Here is a 20,218-nt window from a genome sequence, read left to right on the forward strand (position 1 = left end):
AGTTTAAAGTAGAGGGGTTTGTGTCCTTACTTGGGAATCTGTCAGTGGCGATTTAAAAACAGCTTTAATTTTTCAACTTAAATATTGTTTTAATTTTTCACTTTTGTATATGCCTTCATAACCTATTTTTGACTGTGGTGAGGACTGGATACACCTAACAGCCATTCCTGAAGAACAGTGTTTGTACCTTACGTGAATTTTTCCACCATGTTCACAATTGACACCTGCATATTTTGTGCTTTCTTACTTTGCTCCAGAATCCAATTAAATTATGACACTTCACAGAAGTTGAAAGTAATATATTTGAGAATAGCTTAAATCTATTACTGAACAACTGCATCCATACTCACTACACCACTTCCAAATACAAGTAAACAGAGATTAACCCAAAAATGGGAACTAGCCAGGGCCATTCCTCTTCCAAGCCAAGAAACTGAAACCTTAGAGTCAGGCAGATGAATCACTACAGGTGTGAAATAGGTGGTGGAGGTGCTGTAATACTTATCCCAAGTTTCTCCACCTTCATGTTTTAGAGCTAATTGATCAGCCTTAGCACTGCACTTTTTATATGCATATTCTTCATATTCTTTTTTAGGAATCAAAGAAAGTCCTATAGCCTTAAAATCTGGGCACTTCTAAGTTTATAAACAACAGTTCATGGTTTCACAGACAAAGTGTGACATGGCCTGAGAAGCCTTTTGATGTATTATCTTTCTGGAAGTACTTCTTGGACCAAAACTTCACCAAGAAAGAAAATTAGCCAAAAAAGCTGGAGACCATAATTTTCACTGCACCAGGCAGACTGTCATGATGAACCTAATCCTATATCTGTCTACACAGAAAAATCTGAAATGGGGAAATGCTTTCTTGATCTCGGTTCTCAGGGCATTGGTGCAAGCAACAGGCTGCGAGTACTGCCCTTTGACTTCTCTGTGAACCCCATAGCTCAGCTCCTTCTGCCATGACCACAGGAAACCAGAAAAACCATTCTAGGAAACTGTAAGTAGTTTGGGCAGGTCATCAAAACATTCCCTAAGCAACACTCAGGGAACAGAAATGGGAATAGTGAAATGTTACAGAACTATTAAGGCAAAAGACCTTTTCCTTCCACAGCCTAAACAGGTTTTCCTTGACTGAATATGAAGATTTGTCTGAGAACAACAGCAATTCAAAAGATTTCAAAGAGCATAGGAACTCTTCATAATGATGAAAAATCTACACAGTGCTGTCACACTCCAGTCTCCTCCACACTCTCCAGTACAGAATATAAAAATACCTGAACATCATCATATCGCATCACATGTATTTCTAAACACTCTGATATGTGGGGGAGCATTTAATCTTTTCCAAGGATTGATGAAATATTTTCATTAAGCAACATAAGCACTTTATATTACATACATATTATAAATTATTGAAAAAGCATTTTTTAAAAAATGATTGCAAGTAGTTTATTGATACTCAATGTGAGTGTAGCTCACCACTTGCAAAGACATTTCTGTTCTCTACATCCAGCTGTAGACATCTTAAAATATCCACAAATACTTTTCAGAAAGCTTATGACTCTCCAATTAAAAGAACCACATTTTGAAAATTCTGGTATCTGGTAAGGTAAAGAAGGCTCAGTTGGAGAAATCAAACACATGTGAAGTGAGCTGGAGCCACACCTCCAGATGCATACACATGCAAAATGCAAAGGCAGTGTCCCAAGACAATGCCCCATACAGAGCCCTTGCACACCTTGTCTTTACCTGAATATGGGATCACAGGCTATGCTGGGTACAGATTTAAAAAACAATGCCTTTGGAAAAATAATTTATACTTACTGGAAGAGTTACTCTCTTCAAGTGGCATTCGTTCTGCAGTAGTTCATAAATATATTTAGTAATGATCTGGAAGGAAAGAAAAAAATATAAATGCCACCAGATACTAAAACACTTACAATAATGACATATGCAGGCAGACAACTTAAAGGCTAATTGGTTAAACTTCTAAGCACTTGTATATGTTTTGCCACTTTTCTGAATCCTTTACTATATAACTAATTATAGAACTTGGATCTGTATACTAAAAATTCTCTCTGTTCCACAGAAAAGACTTCTTGCCACTACAATGGAACTGTAACTGTACCTGTGAATCCCATCATGCACTGGTGCGTGAAAAATTAGGTGAATAACAACCTCAAAACTAAGGTTTTTATCCAATTAATATATACCTGGGGGGGAGGGGGAGGGCGTGGTAGAAGAAAGGTTCTCTTTGTAAAGAAATACTTTTAAAGCATTTTGTCTACTAGCAGATTTCAGGAATTCTCTCCCCTCCAAGGTCACTTCATGATTTACATGGAGAGCAGATCTGTAGCCACCCTCAGCTAACCTACCTTGCCATTTCTTTTCACTGAACAGGGGAGGAATGCATCAAAGATTGCTAAATAGAAGAAAACCCACACTTGCCCACTATGGAGGAGTTTATGTCTCTTTTCTCCATGTAGAAATAAAACTGAAATTTCAATTCTGAAACCAAAGGTATCATTTCAGAAAGCAACAAAATGAAGAAAGAAAAAACCAAAACCCAAACAAAACACAAAAAAAGCCCCACAAATAATCTTTAAACAAAGAAAAACAACATAAATAATCCAAACAAAAACACAAAACCAAAACAAACCAAAACCCATTCAAAACTAAAAAAAAAAAAGACAAAACCCACAAGAATCAACCTTGTTGCAACAAAATACTTGCCCTCTCAAACATAACAAAGTTGCTCACATTTCAAAGTCTTGCCTACTATCTAGGGACTTTTTTTTCTGCCTTTACATGTTCTAAGTACGGAGATTCATATGTAAGAACTTTCTAACTATAATTAATTTGGGAATTAAACTGAGGTACAAACAGGCACTTCATCCATTCAAGACTGTAAAAATAGTTCAAAAGTTACTGCCCTGATTTTGATGGCTACAAGAGTTTGGAAAAAAAAAAGAAAAAAAAAAGGCAAATTAAAAAGGTAAAATAAAAGAGTCAAAAAATTTCAGGGAATCGTATTTAAATTTCAGAAAGGACAAGAGCTAAGTCTCAGAATATTAATCCAAGAATATCTGCATACAAACCCAGACAGTACTCTTTAGACCAACACCTCGAGGCCACAATTACATGCATTTGAACCCACAGTATATCAAGCCCCAACAGATACATAACTGTAACAAAGGTCTTAAGTGATGGCATCTTAACTACACACTATGATCCAAGCAAGTAGGAGCCAGGGTGTAATAAACTTCAAATTTAATTTTTCAAATGCAAAATTACAAAAAGAAGTTTCAATGAAGCCCAAAAGTTTTTATTACATGAGGAAACACAATATGCAAATGTTTGGAACATATATGAACAAACTGGAGGTGCCGATGAAAGTTAATTAAAAATGTTGGTATATGCCTCTCCTTTCTAAAACCCCTAATCTTTATTGGGATTATAAGAATTCTTTCCAATCCTGCCCAAATACATTTATGGATAGAATTATGTTCAAAAAACTTTATGGTCTACTGAAAATCAGTCTTTCTGAACATTATTATCTACATAGAAACTGCATTTTGGAGAAGGAATTCAGCTGCAAGAGATGAGTTGATTTAAGACATGTTTATCCCCAAAGCAGTATGCTAGGAACATGCATACAGTGTAATTTTACCTTCAGGGGCAAAGTTTTTATGGTTCACCGAAATTGACTGCACCGTAACACCAACAAGTAAAGTAGTTAAGTTCCTGCAGTCTCAAATGCTAATGTTGTACAGACATTAAAGTGAGTGTAATGATAATATGGCCTACAACATAGAAATTTTGCTTCTAACTCTCAATTCAGGCATCTACTCACTGTTAAAATCACTAAAAGAACACTTGGAAGAGAAAAAATTGCTACACAGAAAATATATTTTAGACACCACTTGCGAAAATCTACCCTTTTACAGCTGTTTGTATCTATTTCTTCTATTCTTTCTCATTTACTTAGACTGTCTGTCTTCAGAGCAGAAATAAACCTTTACTCATTTTTTCCATAGCCCATGTCAATGAGGTTCTCATTCTAACTGACTCTTTACGCACTACTCTAATATAATAAAGAGTAATACAGCCTTAAAAATCAGTAGAACACTCTGTTGTGGCAAAGACTTAATGTAATGAATGCTTTCAATAAAAAAAACCATAAAGATACAGTAGGTGGAGGTCCACATGCAAAGTCTGAGGTTATCATTCTTAGACAGCTCAGCACCTGGATGGACTGCATTGCCTAGAGAGATTTCAGGAAAAATGCCATAAAAAAATCTCTCAAACAAAACTACCCTACAACTGCCCCAGTCTACACACACACACACACATATATATATGTTTGTCTATATATACATATGTAGCCACAGAAGCAGTTGAGGGCTTTTTGCAGTAGATCAACATGTTTATGGATATCCTAGGAATGGCTGGGACGTCATCAGCTTTAAATGATGGAAACTGATACACTAGATTGAAGTGCCATCCAAGTCCAAAATTTTCCAGATTTGAAAACATCACTAATGGCCAGACTTCCTGCACTTACCACAGATATGCCTGGAAAACTTGACAAAATTCTGTCCTGCCCAGGAAAATCTACCAAAATTCTGTCGTATCTAGGAATATGGCTGCAAATACTGAAAATGCTATACCAAATGCTATACACCACACAATATCTTTGAATTTTTATGTTTTTAATGATTTCTTTGGATTTTATGGCTGATGAGTAATTGAAAAAAAAATACTAAAATATCTTTTCATAATAGGAAGCAAAAAGAAAAGGAAACAGTGTGATATTGTTTATATAGAACTAGTTAGACTTACTATTTCAAATCTATACAATTTATACAGCCACAACTTCTCTAAGTAGCAATATTATCTTATGCATGCTGGTGTTCTATATTTAAGATCTGAAAATTATTGTAGAAAATACTGTAGAATACTGAGAAGTCTTGTGACTTCTTGTATGAGAAGGTGATTCTGGTTACACCCTATGAACTCTCCTGGACTAATTTTCTGTCAGTCACACAGCTACACATCACTGCAGGTATATAATGACAGAGGCTGACCAATTCAGTCCTGCATCAATAAATCATCTGAGCTATCAGGCAATGAATTGTTCAGTCCAGATGTCCTCAATGCAAACTGTAACACCTACTAGAGAGCCCTACTTAAGCTAGTCATGCTAACCTCGGATAGTCGCACTTTTTCTAAGGCTCTTGAAGCTGGTTAAGCTGTGCCAAAGCTGTAAGCAGTATACTACATTGTAATTCAAGGTAATAAGGCAGCTGGAGAGCAGGCATCACTGTGTCCAAGACTGCAAAGGAAAAAGAACCAACAGTAAGACCTGCCCACAGTGTATGAAATTGCCTGAAAAATGGTGAAAAAACTGGCAGTTCCATATTTCTTGTATGAGATACTGAGAAATTCCACCTCATATTAGAGTATTTCTGTACTTAATTCACATCCAAGTGCTGTCTATCAGGAAAACATATCCCAAATAAGACAAATATCCAAAGTTAGAACTATCAAGGTGTTCTTACCAACCATTGAAAGAACTGGAAGAAGGAAAAAAAACAAAACACAAATACCAAAAAATTCCATGCCTTTCATGACCTATTCTGATAGCAAGGGTTCTCCTTTCCAGTCATGAAAAACCTAACACTTAGATTGTCCAAAAAAAGGTCGCATTCAAACTGTGTGATTGAGGAAACTTCTTCCCAGAACAAAGTGGTCTTCTCTGAAAGTAAACTACATTGCTAATACTTTAAATTGCTCTAGTTGGGCAGAGGAGGCCATGTTCTGCTTTCCTTAAGCCTGAGAAGCTTCTGCCCTAAATGAAATCACAGCTATTCTAATTTTGTTGCATTAAAAAAAATCTCATAATGAAGGCAAGCTGACGAGAGCAGGAATCACACCTGAGTAGAACACATCCTGAGCAGTAAGCCCAAGTAGATTATCCTGGGCGTATTCACAGAATCACTAGGTTGGAAGAGACCTCCAAGATCATGTTGAGTCCAATGCTTCAACTAAACCCCGGCACCAAGTGCCACATCCAGTCTTTCCGTAAACACATCCAAGGATGGTGACTCCACCACCTCTCCAGGCAGACCATTCCAGTACTTTATTATTCTTTCCATGAATTTTTTTTTCCTAATATCCAACCTGTATGCCCCTTTGTGCAGTTTAAGACTGTGTCCTCTTGTTCTGTCAGTTGCTGCCTGGAGAAAGAGACCAACCCCCACCTGACTACAACCACCTGTCAGGAAGTATTAAAAGCACAAGTATCTAATCTCTGCTATTATTTCTTTGTTATAGTTTTCCTTCATCTATAGTGAGCAAGGTTGAGAGCCTTAATACACATGGCTCAGGAGTGGAACCAAACATTAGTGCTCACAACTACCTTTCTGAGGAGCTTAGAATAAGTCAGTCTTGATTTATATTGGCTATAAAACAGAATCCCTCCAGAAGTACCTTTCCAAAGTGCTAGTGGTCTCAAATATGTAATCTGCAAAGTTCAACAGCCTTATGGATAATTGGGGGATAGACCTATGTTGTGACCAGTGATACTTCATAAGGATCCAGAAAACAGGCTATTTTAATCACAAAGAAATTAAATTTAATGACAGCAAAAAGAACAGACAAGCACATTATCTTATGACAGACATAAGGTTACCCTTGCATTGCGAAATATTCTGCACAATGGTAGCAAGACTATAATGCTGCATACACTCTGCAGAGCAAAACTAAAACTCCAGGTGGAAACCTAGTTGTGGTACACACAAGTGTAGTACACATTAACTGGTAAAGTCGTGGCTTCCTCCAACACATATTCTTTTAAGACCATGGTTCATATAGAGGACTTTCTTACTGATTGTTTTCAATTACCAAAAAGCATTGAAAAATTTTGTTATCAGTCAAATTTGTGAAATCTTTGCAATACAGCATTCTGAAACTACATGATCAAAAGATCAATATCTGCACAGAACTACATGAAAATAGAAATTAAAGACTAAGAACCACTGACACTGTGTTTAAAGCTACACAGATCATAAAGATACTGAAGTCTAAATAAAATTAGAAGTGGAGACAAATACCAAAGAGATACTTCAATGCATTAAGTATTGGAGATCTTTCAACAGAATCTGGAAAAGAGCACTGAAAAAAGAATTCCTGCAAAGCAAGAAGTCAATTCCAAAACAACTCAGTTTAAAACAATAGCCCCTCCATTTAAAGTCTGTAATACACTGAAAAAAGCCTTGTACCACATTCTAAAAACATCAAAAAAACCAGCATGGCATACCTAAGGAAGAGCAAAACTGCAGCTGACCCACCAGTGAACTTCTCCATAACAGAGATTTCCAGGTATACAGGCAACAGATCACAACTCAGTGACTTGACTAATAACATCTACATCCTAATCCAGAGGAGTTGCTTCAGTACATACCACACCAAAATGCATGCTGGGACTCAGTGAAGTGCACTGAACCTTGTCCGTTAAGTTCCCCTCCCATGCTGTGCTTTACAACCCAAGTCCTCTAAATTCCTCTTTTTTCTTCCCCACGAACGTGCTCCCACTTTCAAAACCAACCATGGCTACCCACCAGAAGATTACATATACAAATAGAACAACAAGCTTGCTGCAGAAGGGAAGTATGAAAAAAGGCAAATTAAATTACTCCAACTTGCCAAATGTTTTCTTGAGTGAATTCTCAGCTAAAAACATACTAAAATATCAGCATAAGCCTGTGTGCTTTATGGCCTTTCACTTCTAACATGACATCTATCAGGTATCACTGGAAATCATCACCATGCAACCAACAGTCATGGATTCACGACTTAGGCTAGTGCAAACCACAAAGTCTCTTTTGAAGACAATCAATTGCCACATGTCCCCCTCTTTCCCCATATGTGCATCCATCATGGCCAAAATACCAACAACCCCTTCAAATGGCTGGTGCATGGTTAACACACGATAAAGAATAAAGCACATGTGACACAACAAAGGAAAAGGTGCATGAGATCGGTTGACATTACAACCACTCCCATAACAGAGGACAGATTATAAGATCTAGGAGAAATCATGAGGAAGCACAAGCTGTTAACCCAAGTGGTCCACTCCACTGCCTACTCCTACACACTTGTAGCAGATTTTGGGGGGAAAAAAGGAAATGGACTAAACTACAGATTAAATATATCCTTTTGGTGGACCAGATCCAGCTGGATGGATCTGAGATTTCCCACATCATATTCCTCATTTACAGATATCCAAAACATAAACAGAAAGCCATCATCACTATTACTACTCTTGCTACTACTTTTCACTGCTCCAAGGACTAAATATGAATGGAGACAGAACTACTCTCTCAAAGTTAAGAATGGCTACTTCCCATCACAAGTGAGACGTGTTGGCAACAACACACTTACTGGGTGGATAGGGGCTTCTGCCTCCAAACATGTCAGCTTGTGAAAAAACACTCATTAAACACTCTGTCAGATCACTTTTCAATTTTTAAAGAGAGTTCTCCAAGTAAATGAGAGTGAAAAGAGTATGAATCTAGTGGTAATAATTTTCGTTGCATGTTTTTATGAGTGGCCGGATTTTTCAGAATACTAGAGTTAGTATATTTAAAATTAAGCAGACTTTATCAAATAAAACATAGCTGCAATGGTATTTTCCTTTTTCACCGATTTCTTGGATTTTCTTAAGTCGTATCATACAAAGGATTAGTACATTATTAGTGTCATTAGTATTTTATTATTCCTCCAATAACATTTTAAGTTAACTGTATTTTAACTTCAGTTTAATCTGAAAAAAGAATTAAAATTATTAGTAATAATTTTGGTTTCAAAATCACTGAAGTTTGACTATTTCTACCCTCTACAGTATGTCACTCAGCCATAACTTTCTATACTTGAAGTGAAGAAAAATGTAAGGGTTTGTTTTCCTTTCTTTAGAGATGCAAAAGTAATGTGACTGAGGTTTATTTATCAATACTCATCCTGTGACTGCACTTAAAGTGCAGCTAAAATGTGTAACACCTGAACATTACCAGTTCCCCTGAGAAATGCACATATGGACATACAAAAATCAGCCTTTTTTTTTTTTTTTTTTTTTTTTTTTTTTGGCGAAGCTGCCTCTTTGACAGAACTTCATACAGTACACCAAACGACTCATCATTGGCTCCTCAGACCTCTGAAATTATTTTAACTATTAATTTAGACCTGACATAATAAGTTACAGTCTCTTGAATCTAGGTTTCTCAAAAATGGACTTTCCATGGGCATAAAAAGGATACTAGTTTCAAATAATTTATATTCAACAGGAGATTAGACTTCTCAGCACTACTAGCATTTTCTAATAACTTCAAGGCAGATTACACAGGTTGGGAGTTTTGTGACTTATCATAAAAACAAGTATAAAACACTAGAAGCAATGTCATGACAAGTAATGGATTTTGTTATTTTATAAAATTTGTCTCCTCATTGGTAATACACACTTCAATACAAGAAGAGAAAATAAGGACTAGAGAGAAACAATCCCTACAACATACAGTAGTCTACCCACAATATTTTCGCAGTGTAAGAGCAATAATGTTCAGTCAAACAAATGCAAAATGAACTTCATCTGACTGCCCTACAGCAAATCTCAAGTGGTGGGACTGACTTGAGGCCTGCTACTGTGGCTGCCATAGCCTTGGTTGAACGAGCTTTATTTTGACCCTGAGGGGACAAACCAGCCAATAAGTACTAAAGAGAAATGCAACAACTTTTTTACATGCTGCTCTTGGATAGATTTACCTAAGAACTGGGACAAAAAAAAAAAAAAAAAAAACAACAAAAAACACAACCCACCACACAAACAAACAAACAAAAACCAGCCAGCAACCAACCAAACCAACCCCTCACTATCACCATTCTAGAACAGAAGATCCTAAAAGCTGAATGGACTTGCTAAAGCCTCAGTTCATTACAGGCTAAAAAAGATTTTAAAAAATCAGGGAGAGAGAAACAAAATCAATGGCATTTTAAAAATCCACAAAGACCTCACTTGGATTATAGTGTGGGAGAACAATTCATTAAGATGGAACTGACATTATCTCTATGTGCTTTCTTGTGTTTTTTACTGAAAGCAATTCAATTCAACCTTCACAGACAGTTGTGATATTCTGTATTTTGAGCTGACTGATCACAACTAGAATCTTTTGAGAGAATTAAATGAAAGACAACAGGGATTTGTCATGAATGCAGCATATTCTATTGATGTGGTTTGACCCAATGTTTCATTACATGGTCTTTGCTGACACCTGTTGGTTTATTTTCTGTTTTCCTTTTTTTTTTTCCCTTTTAAAGAAAAGCAGCTCTAATTTTAGAAACCACTTGACGATTATTTGGCTTAATTACTAAGCCCATCTTATGGAAATTCTCAGGCTTTTTTTAAATATACATACATATCCATATTTACGTATCAATATTTAAGCAGATGATTCAGTCAAGCACCTTGTACTACAAACAATTAAACATCAGCAGAAAGCAAGAGGCCTGTCCCAAGCTGAGAGAAGAAACACAACGATTAAAAGTTTGCAAAAGAAAGCAGGAAACTAAAAAAAGCTGAAAAATTTAACAGTGGAAGAAATTCAAATTAACATTATGAATACCATTTAATATTCCAATCCTCTCTATATAGCTACAACTATCTTATCTCTAAATTTCATTGTAGAGATGAGTTATGAAAAAGGGATCTGGAAGAAAGAGCGGTTTTGATTTTTCCAACTAATATGGAAAAAACACATTGTTTAGGTGGTGAGGCAGTGCTATAGTTTCGAATGGTTAAAAAATCCACGCTAAAACCAACTGACGTATCAGATTAACACAATTAAAGCACACCAGCTTTTGTAGTTACACACAAAAAAGGCAGTGTTGTCTCATGCATCATCAAATTCTGCCATCATTCATTGTGCGGCAGAAATGACCAGATAAATATTCACAGATGGACTGAAGGAATAATTTTATGTAAATCCAGAGCAGAACTCTAAATAACACCTTCTTTTCATAGCAAGATGTCTTCACTATTTCATCTCTGTGCTCCAGAACACTAGTGGGTCAAAATGAACAGGATTTACTTAATTTTAGCTGAAAGGGACCAGTTCTCTCTAGGCTAAACAACCCCAACTCCTTCTGAAGCTCCTCATAGGACTTCTGCTAATGCTAAAAACCTTTAGACATCCAACCCCCACAGACACAACCCCCCCCCACAACCTCCCACAGACTTGTGAACATCTAAGTGGCACAGCCGGTCACTACGTACCTCCTCCAGGATTACAAGGCATCTACTCTGCTCCCTATCCCTGTCTACCAGCTCAGGAGGCCAGTGGTCCTGAGAATAATCTATTAAAGACTGAAACTAAAGTGTGAACTACACCAGCCTTTTCCTCATCTTTTATGACTATTTTCACCCCCAAGCATTCAATAAAGAATGGAGGTTTTTTCCTTGGTTCTTTTTTTATTAATGTATTTATAAGAATATTTGCTATTATCCTTTGGAGAAGTGGCCAGATTAACTTCTAATGGAGCTTCTGCCTCTCAATTTTCCTTCTGCACGACCTAACAACATCCTTGAACACTTCCTGAGTTGCCCACTCCTTATTCAACCCTCTTTTTTTTCCCATAACTTCCTGTGAAAGCTCCTTTGTCAGCCAGGCCAGTCTTCTTCCCTACTGGCTTCTCTTTTGGCACATAGGGAGAGTCTGCTCCTCCACCTTCAGGAGTTATTTTGTAAAGTATGTCCACCTTCCTGGACCACTCTGTTTTAAAAGGCTGGTTCCCAGGGAACTTTCTGAAACAGTCCCAGGAGTAGGACAAAGTCCATCCTCTGGAAATACAGAAATTTTGTTGAGGCCCCTCCTTACTTCACCAAGAATTGAAAACTTTATCATTTTGTGATTGCTGTGCCCAAGATGGGCATTCTGAACACATCTCCCACCAGCTCCTCTCTGTTTGCAAACAGCAGGTCTAGCAGAGCCCCACCAGCTTGTCACCAGCTGTGAAAAGAACCTTTCCTCTATATTCCAAGGACTTCCTAAACTGCCTCTTTTCCACTGTGTTGAGTTCCCAGCAGGTATCTGGCAGGTTAAACCTCCTGCAAGAACAAGGACTGGTGATCTTGAAACGCTCTCCAGCTGCTTATACAATAATCCCCTCATCCTGGTTGGGAGTTCTATCAGAGACTCCCACCAGGATGTCAGCCTTGTTGGCCTTTCCCTGATTCTTACCCATGGCACTTGATCTTAGTAATTTTGAGTTCCATGGTGTCCAGAGCCTCCCTAACACACAGAGCCACCCCTCCACCTCTTCTTCCTCTGCTGTCTCTTGTGAAAAGCTTGTAGCCATCCAAGGCAGTGCTCCAGTCCTCCAAGTCACCTCACCATGTTTCTGTGATGGTGACTATGTCATCACTTTCCTGCATTTTCCATGGCTTCCAGCTCCTTGTTTGTTACCTACACTGCGTGCATCAGTGTGTGTGCATCAGTGTATGTGCACTTCAGCTGGGCTGCTGAGTTCACCCCTGACTCTGGCTTACCACCCTTGGGCTCATCTCTGGAGTGCCTGGTTTCACCTCCTTCCCCCTTCAAACCTAGTTTAAAGCCCTCTCAATCAGCCCTGCCAACTCATTGGCTAGAATCCTTGTTAGACAGATGGAGCCCATGTGACTCAGACAGGCCTGGTGCTGTAAAAATTGCCCGTGGTAGAAAAACTGAAATCCATCTGATGGCACCAGCCCATAAGCCATTTATTGAAAATGTGGGTTTTCCTATTCCTTTTATCATTCATCCCTGCTCCTGAAGGAAATGAGCAGAACCACATCCATGCTCCTGCCCCACCAATCAATCAATCCAGAGCCCTGATGTCCTTTTAAATGGCCCTGGTATCCTTCTTGTCAACCTCATCATTGCCAACCTGGACAAGCAGCAGTGGGTAATAATCAGAGGGCTGAATTAGTTCAGGGAGTCTCCTGCTGATATCCCATACCTGAGCCCCAGGAAGGCTGCAGACTTCCCTGTGGGATGGGTCTGGGTGACATACAGGGTCCTCAATTTCCCTCAGAAGGGAGTCACCTACTACAACTGCCCTTCTTTTATTTTTTATTTTTGTTTCCTGAGGCTGTGATCTCTCTGACAGATGAAGCACACTTGGGAGACTCTCCAGACAGAATTTTTTGTTTCAATCATCTGCCTGAGCCTCATTCCCAGGGCCTCATACCTGTTCTGTAAGGGCACCTGGGAAGGTGATGGGGGTCAGCATGGAATTTTGCTACCTCTCTGAGTAGGTACCCATTTCCATTTCCTCCATCTGCTAGGTCTACTTCTGCCTGATGGTAAGAGGGACAGGGCTCCTCTGACTCCTGCCAAGCTTCTCTCAGGGTTGCAAGACTGTAACTCTACCAGTTGATTTCTCTTTTGCTCTCCCTAACACTCTTTAGCCTTTCCACCTCTTGCTTAAGCCCTGCCACCAGATAGAGCAGATCATTCACCTGCTCACACCACACACAGTTGCCTTTTGCACTGTCCTCTGGTACTGTCCCCAGGTTCAGACACTCCCTGCAGCCAGGGGTCTGGGCAGCTGCGTCCTTCTCGCAGGGTTCTGTTTGGCTTACACACTTCTGCTGCCAGCAGCAGCAATGGCTTTTGATCATTTGTAAATCACTGCTTGGGGGAAAAAAAATAAAGCATGCCACAACCAGGCAAAAAATACAACCCATCACCCAAAGTGTGTCCACACCTTTCCTGCAACTCCTGCCCGTGGGAACTGCCCACTGTGCCATGCCTTCACTGACATGCCCCACTCGGTTCCCAGCCTCCCTAGAGCCTCTTCTAAATTGCCTGCAAATGGCCCTTCTCGACTGAATGCTCCTTTTAATAATCAGCCAAACCTGTTTTTGCTGGGTAGAAAAGTGAGTTTTATGGCTTCTTCTGCTATTTCTGCTGCTGGCTAATGTGCCTTATTTTCCCAACACGATATTCTTAAAATTATGACTTGTAATGCAGGATCAAAAGCATCTGCACTCCTCAATATTGCAAATCATCCCCAAAACATATTCCTATGATCTATATTGGGATCTTTTCTGTCACTGAATGTAGCCTAACAAAATATTAAATGGCACTAAAAATCTGCATCAACCTTCCCTAACCACTCCTAGTCATCTTACGATTTACTTAATTTGTGTTCATTTTGCCCATATTATCTCTAGGGTTACAGGCTATTTTTAAGTCAAAAATTACTTATAGTTCATTTAATATTGCAGCTAAATAAATTCTACTTTCTAGTCTATGTGACAATGTCCTCAGTTGGTTTCCTGTCAAAGTGGAAAGGTACGCCCCAGAAACTGAAACTAGAAGAATATGCTGAACATTTCACCAAACAGTATAACTTTCCAAAAGACAGCGGAAGGAAAAAAAAAAAAAATTCATTGTTAGGCTGACCGTGAACTGGTATCAGATTTGTCTTACAGAAAGATATGTGAATATCATCTTACAGATTTACTTTAAAATGACGCAGCTATACAGTATGTGTATAAAGAAGATTTGTTCCAGAAAGAAATATTAATTACGTACTTTATTAATTTGCCATTTTAGCTTACTGATGTAGAACTGATAAAACCTGAAGCCATGTACTTGCAACTCTGTATGCACCCTGATACCTTCCAGAAGCTGAATTCAACTTACCTGCCAAGAAAATTATTTGAATTTTATTTAGCTACAACCATATACAACTGGAAGTATTTATTGCATACTAGACTACTGAGAACAAGAGCACTGAACCATCCTGGTATCTGCAAAAATTTATCAGACCCTTCACTTCATGTTTAATCCTTATGCAGTCTTAGCAAAGTAGCATCCAATGGTCCCAAAATACATTCCCAAAATACTTCAGAAAGAAGAGATGCGACACTGTAAACTTAACAGTAGATCAAAATTCAGGACAAACAAGAGCTCTGTTTCGGGCTGATAACTGTGAATATAAGCTCATGTTATCAAACAAGCTGTTTCCTTTTGTACTGCTATAAACTGATTTCAAGGCACACAACCCTCTTAAGGTGCACTTTTGCTAAACACGATAGAATTGAGTAGTAGTATACACACTATCAGGAAATACCTTTTCAAGTGCATCATGAAAAATCAGCTGGTGGAAGGCAATATGCACTTTGTAACGGAAACATTCATAGAATCACAGAATAAGCTGAGTTGGAAGGGATCCATGAGGATCATCAAGTCCAGTTCCTGCTCCCTCCACTGGACAGCCCAAAGATTCACACCATATCCCTGAGAGTGTTGTCCAAATACTTCTGGAATTCAGATAGCCTTGGTGCTGTGACCACTTCCCTGGGAGCCTGTTTCAGTGTCCACCCCCCTCTGGCTGCAGAATTTTTTCCCCATCTTTAACTTAAAGCTTCCACAACTAAGCTTCACGGTGCTTTCTTGTGTCCTGTCACTGGTAGACAAGAACGTGTCTTGTAAATGGATTTGTAAAGAATTCTCAAAGCCTGAGAGAAGGCTCACATAGTCTTGCACATCTGTATGCACACTCTGAGATAGAGTATACCGACTTAGAAAGGCCATGGAATAGGACAGACATTGTTGAGAGAGAAATTGAACTAGAAACAAGTTTCAAATTATGACCTTGCAAATAGACTAGATACTTTGGAGAAATAGAACTATGAAAGATGCACTGTAGCAAGACCCACACGGGGTATTTTAATAGATGACTGGCTTAGAAGCATTTAGCAGCATTGTGTGGCTGATAGGCCAAGAAACATTTATAATGTATTGTAATTAGGAAATAGTTTGGCTTGTGATTGTGATGGTGTGAATTGTAACATCTGTACTGACTCACCCTTCTCATGAGACTGAAAATGGAATAAAAGTCTTTAAACCACCTCTCAGGAGCCCCATCTCTGGCTAAGAAAGAGTTTTACTGACGGGATGAAGAGGTCAGTTCTCACTCCTCTGCTTCCCCTTGTAAGGATGTTGAGGATATGATGAGACTTCCCTCAGTCTCCTCCAGGCCAAACAAACCAAGTAACGTCAGCCACTTCTCATAAGGCTTCCCCTCCAGATCCTTCATGATCCTTAAGGCTCTCCTTTGGATTGCTAATAGCTTAATGTCTTTTTGATACTATGGTGCCCAAAACTGCACGTAATACTCAAGGTGAGACCACTCCAGTGCAGAGCAGGACAATCCCCTCTCCCGACTGACTGGCACTGGTGGGCCTGATGCCCTCAGTTGCCAGGGCACATTGTTTACTAATACACAGCATGGTGCTAACAAAAAACCCCAAATCCCTTTTCGTATCACTGCTTCCCAGCCTCTTGTTCCCTAGTCTGTACACACAACCAAGTTTGTCCCACTGAACTTGAAAAACAGAGGAATCTGGGAATGGGTGTCAGGATCCATACCAACAGGAGCACCTAAAAGAAGCATGGCTTTAATATTCAAAGTGCATACGTTTTAAATGAAACAAGCTCTCACTGAAAGATGAGCTTATTCTGGTTTTTTGAAGACTTGTATTTTTGAACCTGAAACATGCAGACCTTTACAAGTTTTTCTAGTGAAGACATGGATTGCTAAGAAGTTGTGGGTTAGTTTTCCTAGTTGCTTTTTCTTGTGTGGTTACCCTCAGGTTAGAAACCACTATTATAAAGGACACATACTGAAATCTGCATAAGAACACTAGTCCTGACCAAACCTACAAACTCTCTGTAGAGTTTTAGAGCAAGGTACTGAGACCAGTCATAAGACCTTCTTAAATGTTTACTTCACTCAGAGCAGGAGCTTGAAACTACTTTTCCCATAATTAAGGCTAAGGTCAAAACCTGACACCATGTAGAAAGCACAGATGTTATGTATCAAAAATGGAAAGAAGACAGTTGCACATGAAGAGCTTTGAAACATTTCACAGAGTTTAAGTATTATCATGAACTGGCATAAAAGTAGGCCAACATTGCCTAGAGCATTTAATTCTTTTTTAACTATGGAACAAGAGATTAAAACAATTGTTCTTTCTTCTCTCAGTCTATGTTACATTCTGACTGTAACAGTCTTGACAATCAGTACTCTTCCCCAAGAATTAGATAACAGCTACAGAGGATTTGTGGTGCTACTTCTGAAGTTTTCATACAAACCTCACAAAACTTAAGTGGATCATTATATATGATCACCTTAAAAAACTTGAAAACCAGTGTATTTTCTGTCCTAGAAGTCAGCTTCGCAGTCATAGTATAAGCCTAGATCCATCTACCATGGTTAGCTCTTGCACTTCACAGGAGTAAGTTTCATCTAGAGTCTCCTTTATACCTCGAAGCTCCACCACTGGAGTACACAGACAGACCTGTAGCTATAAAATGGTTACGATGTTCCTCCTTAAAGGCAATCTGCATATTTTTAGCTGATCAGCCTAATATAACTTTGTAACTTAATAAATTATTTCTGTTAAGGACTGACACAACTGATACAACTTTACTGACAATATCACCGCTCTGCTACATGTTAATAAAATATTCCCAGAAAAATGAAATGCATAGATAGGAATCTTATTGAAAATACAGAAAGCATAGAAGTCTTTATCACGCAAAAGCTGAAAATCCTGTGAAAGAGAACAAGCTTTTCTAGAGTTCTGCAGCTGAAAATAAACATATTTTAGAAGAGCCACTTGATGACAGCAGTAAATTTACATATCTGTTTTTCAAAAACTCATGCTGAAAAGGTAGGAAAATACTTCATCTTTCATGGAAGCTTTTAAGATCTCTAATGGAAACACGACCTAAACATTCACAAGAGAAAGGTGCACCAACGTTTCATCACACATACTGATGGGTGTTCTGCCTTAAGCACTGCTTAAATATATCTTTATTCTGGTTACATAGTTGTCAAAAAGGCTTTTTTTTTTTTCACCACTCTTTGAACAGAAAACAAGTCAGTTAGCTACCATTTCACTTCCTTGCTGTAAAATCTCTGCTGATTTTGAAGTTTGTTACTGTGCTCACTCTATTTAAATGGAAACAATTATTAGGTCCAGTGATAATTCAACTTCATTCTGCTGTGCAATAAATTTTGGGGGCTTTCCAAACCACAAAAAAGGAAAAAGAAAGAAATAGATACATACAGGTAGATTAGCTGTAGCTTTAATTTCAGCTACATGAAAATGGCTGGTACAAAAGTTTATTAAGAATTGAAAGTTCAAACTTTTGCATGTAAACCCAGAATGGCAAGAATGGTTCTAATTGAACTAAAGCTGCTGAAGGTTTTATTTTTAAAAAGCTCATGATGAACTCATTGAAACACTCCCCCTACTCCAATTTTTGTCTTCTTTTTAACAATTAGTACCATTCTTTGAATTGCAGCAACTTACAAGTGCTTTATAAACAACCATCTGCCTTATTGTATCTTTTCTGCTTTTCACTGTTTATCAATTTAAAAATGTAAAATACATTTATCAACAATGTAAAAAACTCCCATCTGGGTTTATGAGATGCTCATCATTTCTTTCAAGAATCATGCTAACAATAATTATAAAACTATCTGAACCTTTCGAGAACTGTCATGTTACTCTGATGAACCAACCTACTGCCAATTGCTGCCTGCAAACTAGAAGAGTTCACTGAAGCACATCTGACATAATCATTCCATTAAGAAGTCTTCACAAACACCAGATTTTGAAAGCTGATTTAGCATATGCAAATGAATATACTGCATGTAGTGAAGATTCATATTTAAATTTCTGTAGGTACTGTTAAATAGTCCTGAATCCTAGCTGTCCATTTACTTCACTCAGAAAAAAGAAATGCTGAAAAGTAAGACACTGTTAAAAGCTCAAATCTTCATAAAATTACAAAGACCGCACACATATATAATTTAAATTTTTTTCAGCTGCCTCCACTGGCTTTCTCTATTATGAAAAACATCGATTCAAAAATGGGAAAAGTAAAAGGACTAGAACTTTCTAGAAATTTGTTACTTAGAACTTAGGAACTGCTATTAGAGAGAAACTCATTACCATGCCCCAATTTTAGTTGCTTTACCTAATTTGTTTAAAGTTGTCTTTGCCATTTTTCTATTTCACACTTACCTAGCAAAAATTGAAAATAATCAAACCAGTACAAAAAAAACCCCTTTAACAAATAGGGCACACATTCTTAAAGTACCGCATTTATAATTGCCCTTGCTGTCCATAAAGTGACAGGGCTCATTTAGGCTCTTCCTTCAACTGATACACTCAAGATTCTCTGCTCCATATAGATTCCTCTATGTGTTGTAAGAAATGAGATCACACATTCACATATTTTAAAGATCCTGGCAAATCTCTCTCTTCTGCCTATCTTTATATTTTTGTCCAAACACTGCAACTCTAAGTTTTTCTGTGACATTGACCCCACTGGAAAATTTTGCTAAAGTAAAAAACCTTCTGCAATATTCATTAGTAGATGGGTGTCCCAGTCTGGCCAGGACAGGATTAATTTTGCAGTAGCCTGAAGGGGGCATGACTGGGACCCAGAGGTTATTCTATATTACCTCACATCCTTACTAGGCAAGGGGGAGGGGACCCTCCTCCAGGGAGAAGAGGTCTCTTCTGGTTGGGGTACCATGGCTGCCATGGGGTCAGGTCAGGCTCCACAGTGATCATTTTACATGTAAATCACTCCTTCTCTTTTCTATACTTTTGTTATTAGTATTACTGCTGTTATTCTATATTAAAACAAAAAAACTGGGGATTTTTTGCCTGTTGTATTCAATTTCTTCAGTAAACTGTTATATTTTTTCACTTATATCTACTCATATTAATTTCTCCTTGTTGGTTAAATTAAAGGCAGGTAACTTATTTTAGCGTGTCTCTTATAAATTATCTTAAACGAAGACAATAACAATAACTAAATGAGCTACATATCTGCTTTCCACTACAACAAAACTGTTCTAAAATAAAACCTACTTATATATACTTAAAAGCACTGATAACTCAGTGTCATTTCACTCAAATCTGTTCCATGGGGTCTATTAGCAAGAACCTGGATTACCCTCATCTTAAAGGACAGGTTGTAACAGACGGTATTTCAAAGATCCCAAAAGGGTATTGTTGGACTTACAGGAGAGCTGCTGTCGAGAGAGAGGAGGTTAGACAGCTGAATACCTCACCTGATCTCTCAGAG

The 20,218-nt window shown here is 38.2% G+C and overlaps 1 protein-coding gene across 3 annotated transcripts in view; it reads right to left on the minus strand.

Annotated features, from left to right (window-relative positions):
* The window catches only part of ARB2A (ARB2 cotranscriptional regulator A), a 261,976-nt gene that overhangs the window by 205,683 nt on the left and 36,075 nt on the right, over window positions 1–20,218 (minus strand). For all 3 annotated transcript variants that reach the window (XM_083883527.1, XM_083883525.1, XM_083883526.1), the window contains one exon: window positions 1,827–1,892. In XM_083883527.1, the coding sequence (XP_083739653.1) occupies window positions 1,827–1,892 (66 nt within the window). The remainder of the gene's footprint in view (window positions 1–1,826; window positions 1,893–20,218) is intronic.

The sequence above is a fragment of the Zosterops lateralis genome, assembly GCF_965231275.1.
Source record: "Zosterops lateralis genome assembly, chromosome: Z".
NCBI lineage: Eukaryota > Metazoa > Chordata > Aves > Passeriformes > Zosteropidae > Zosterops > Zosterops lateralis.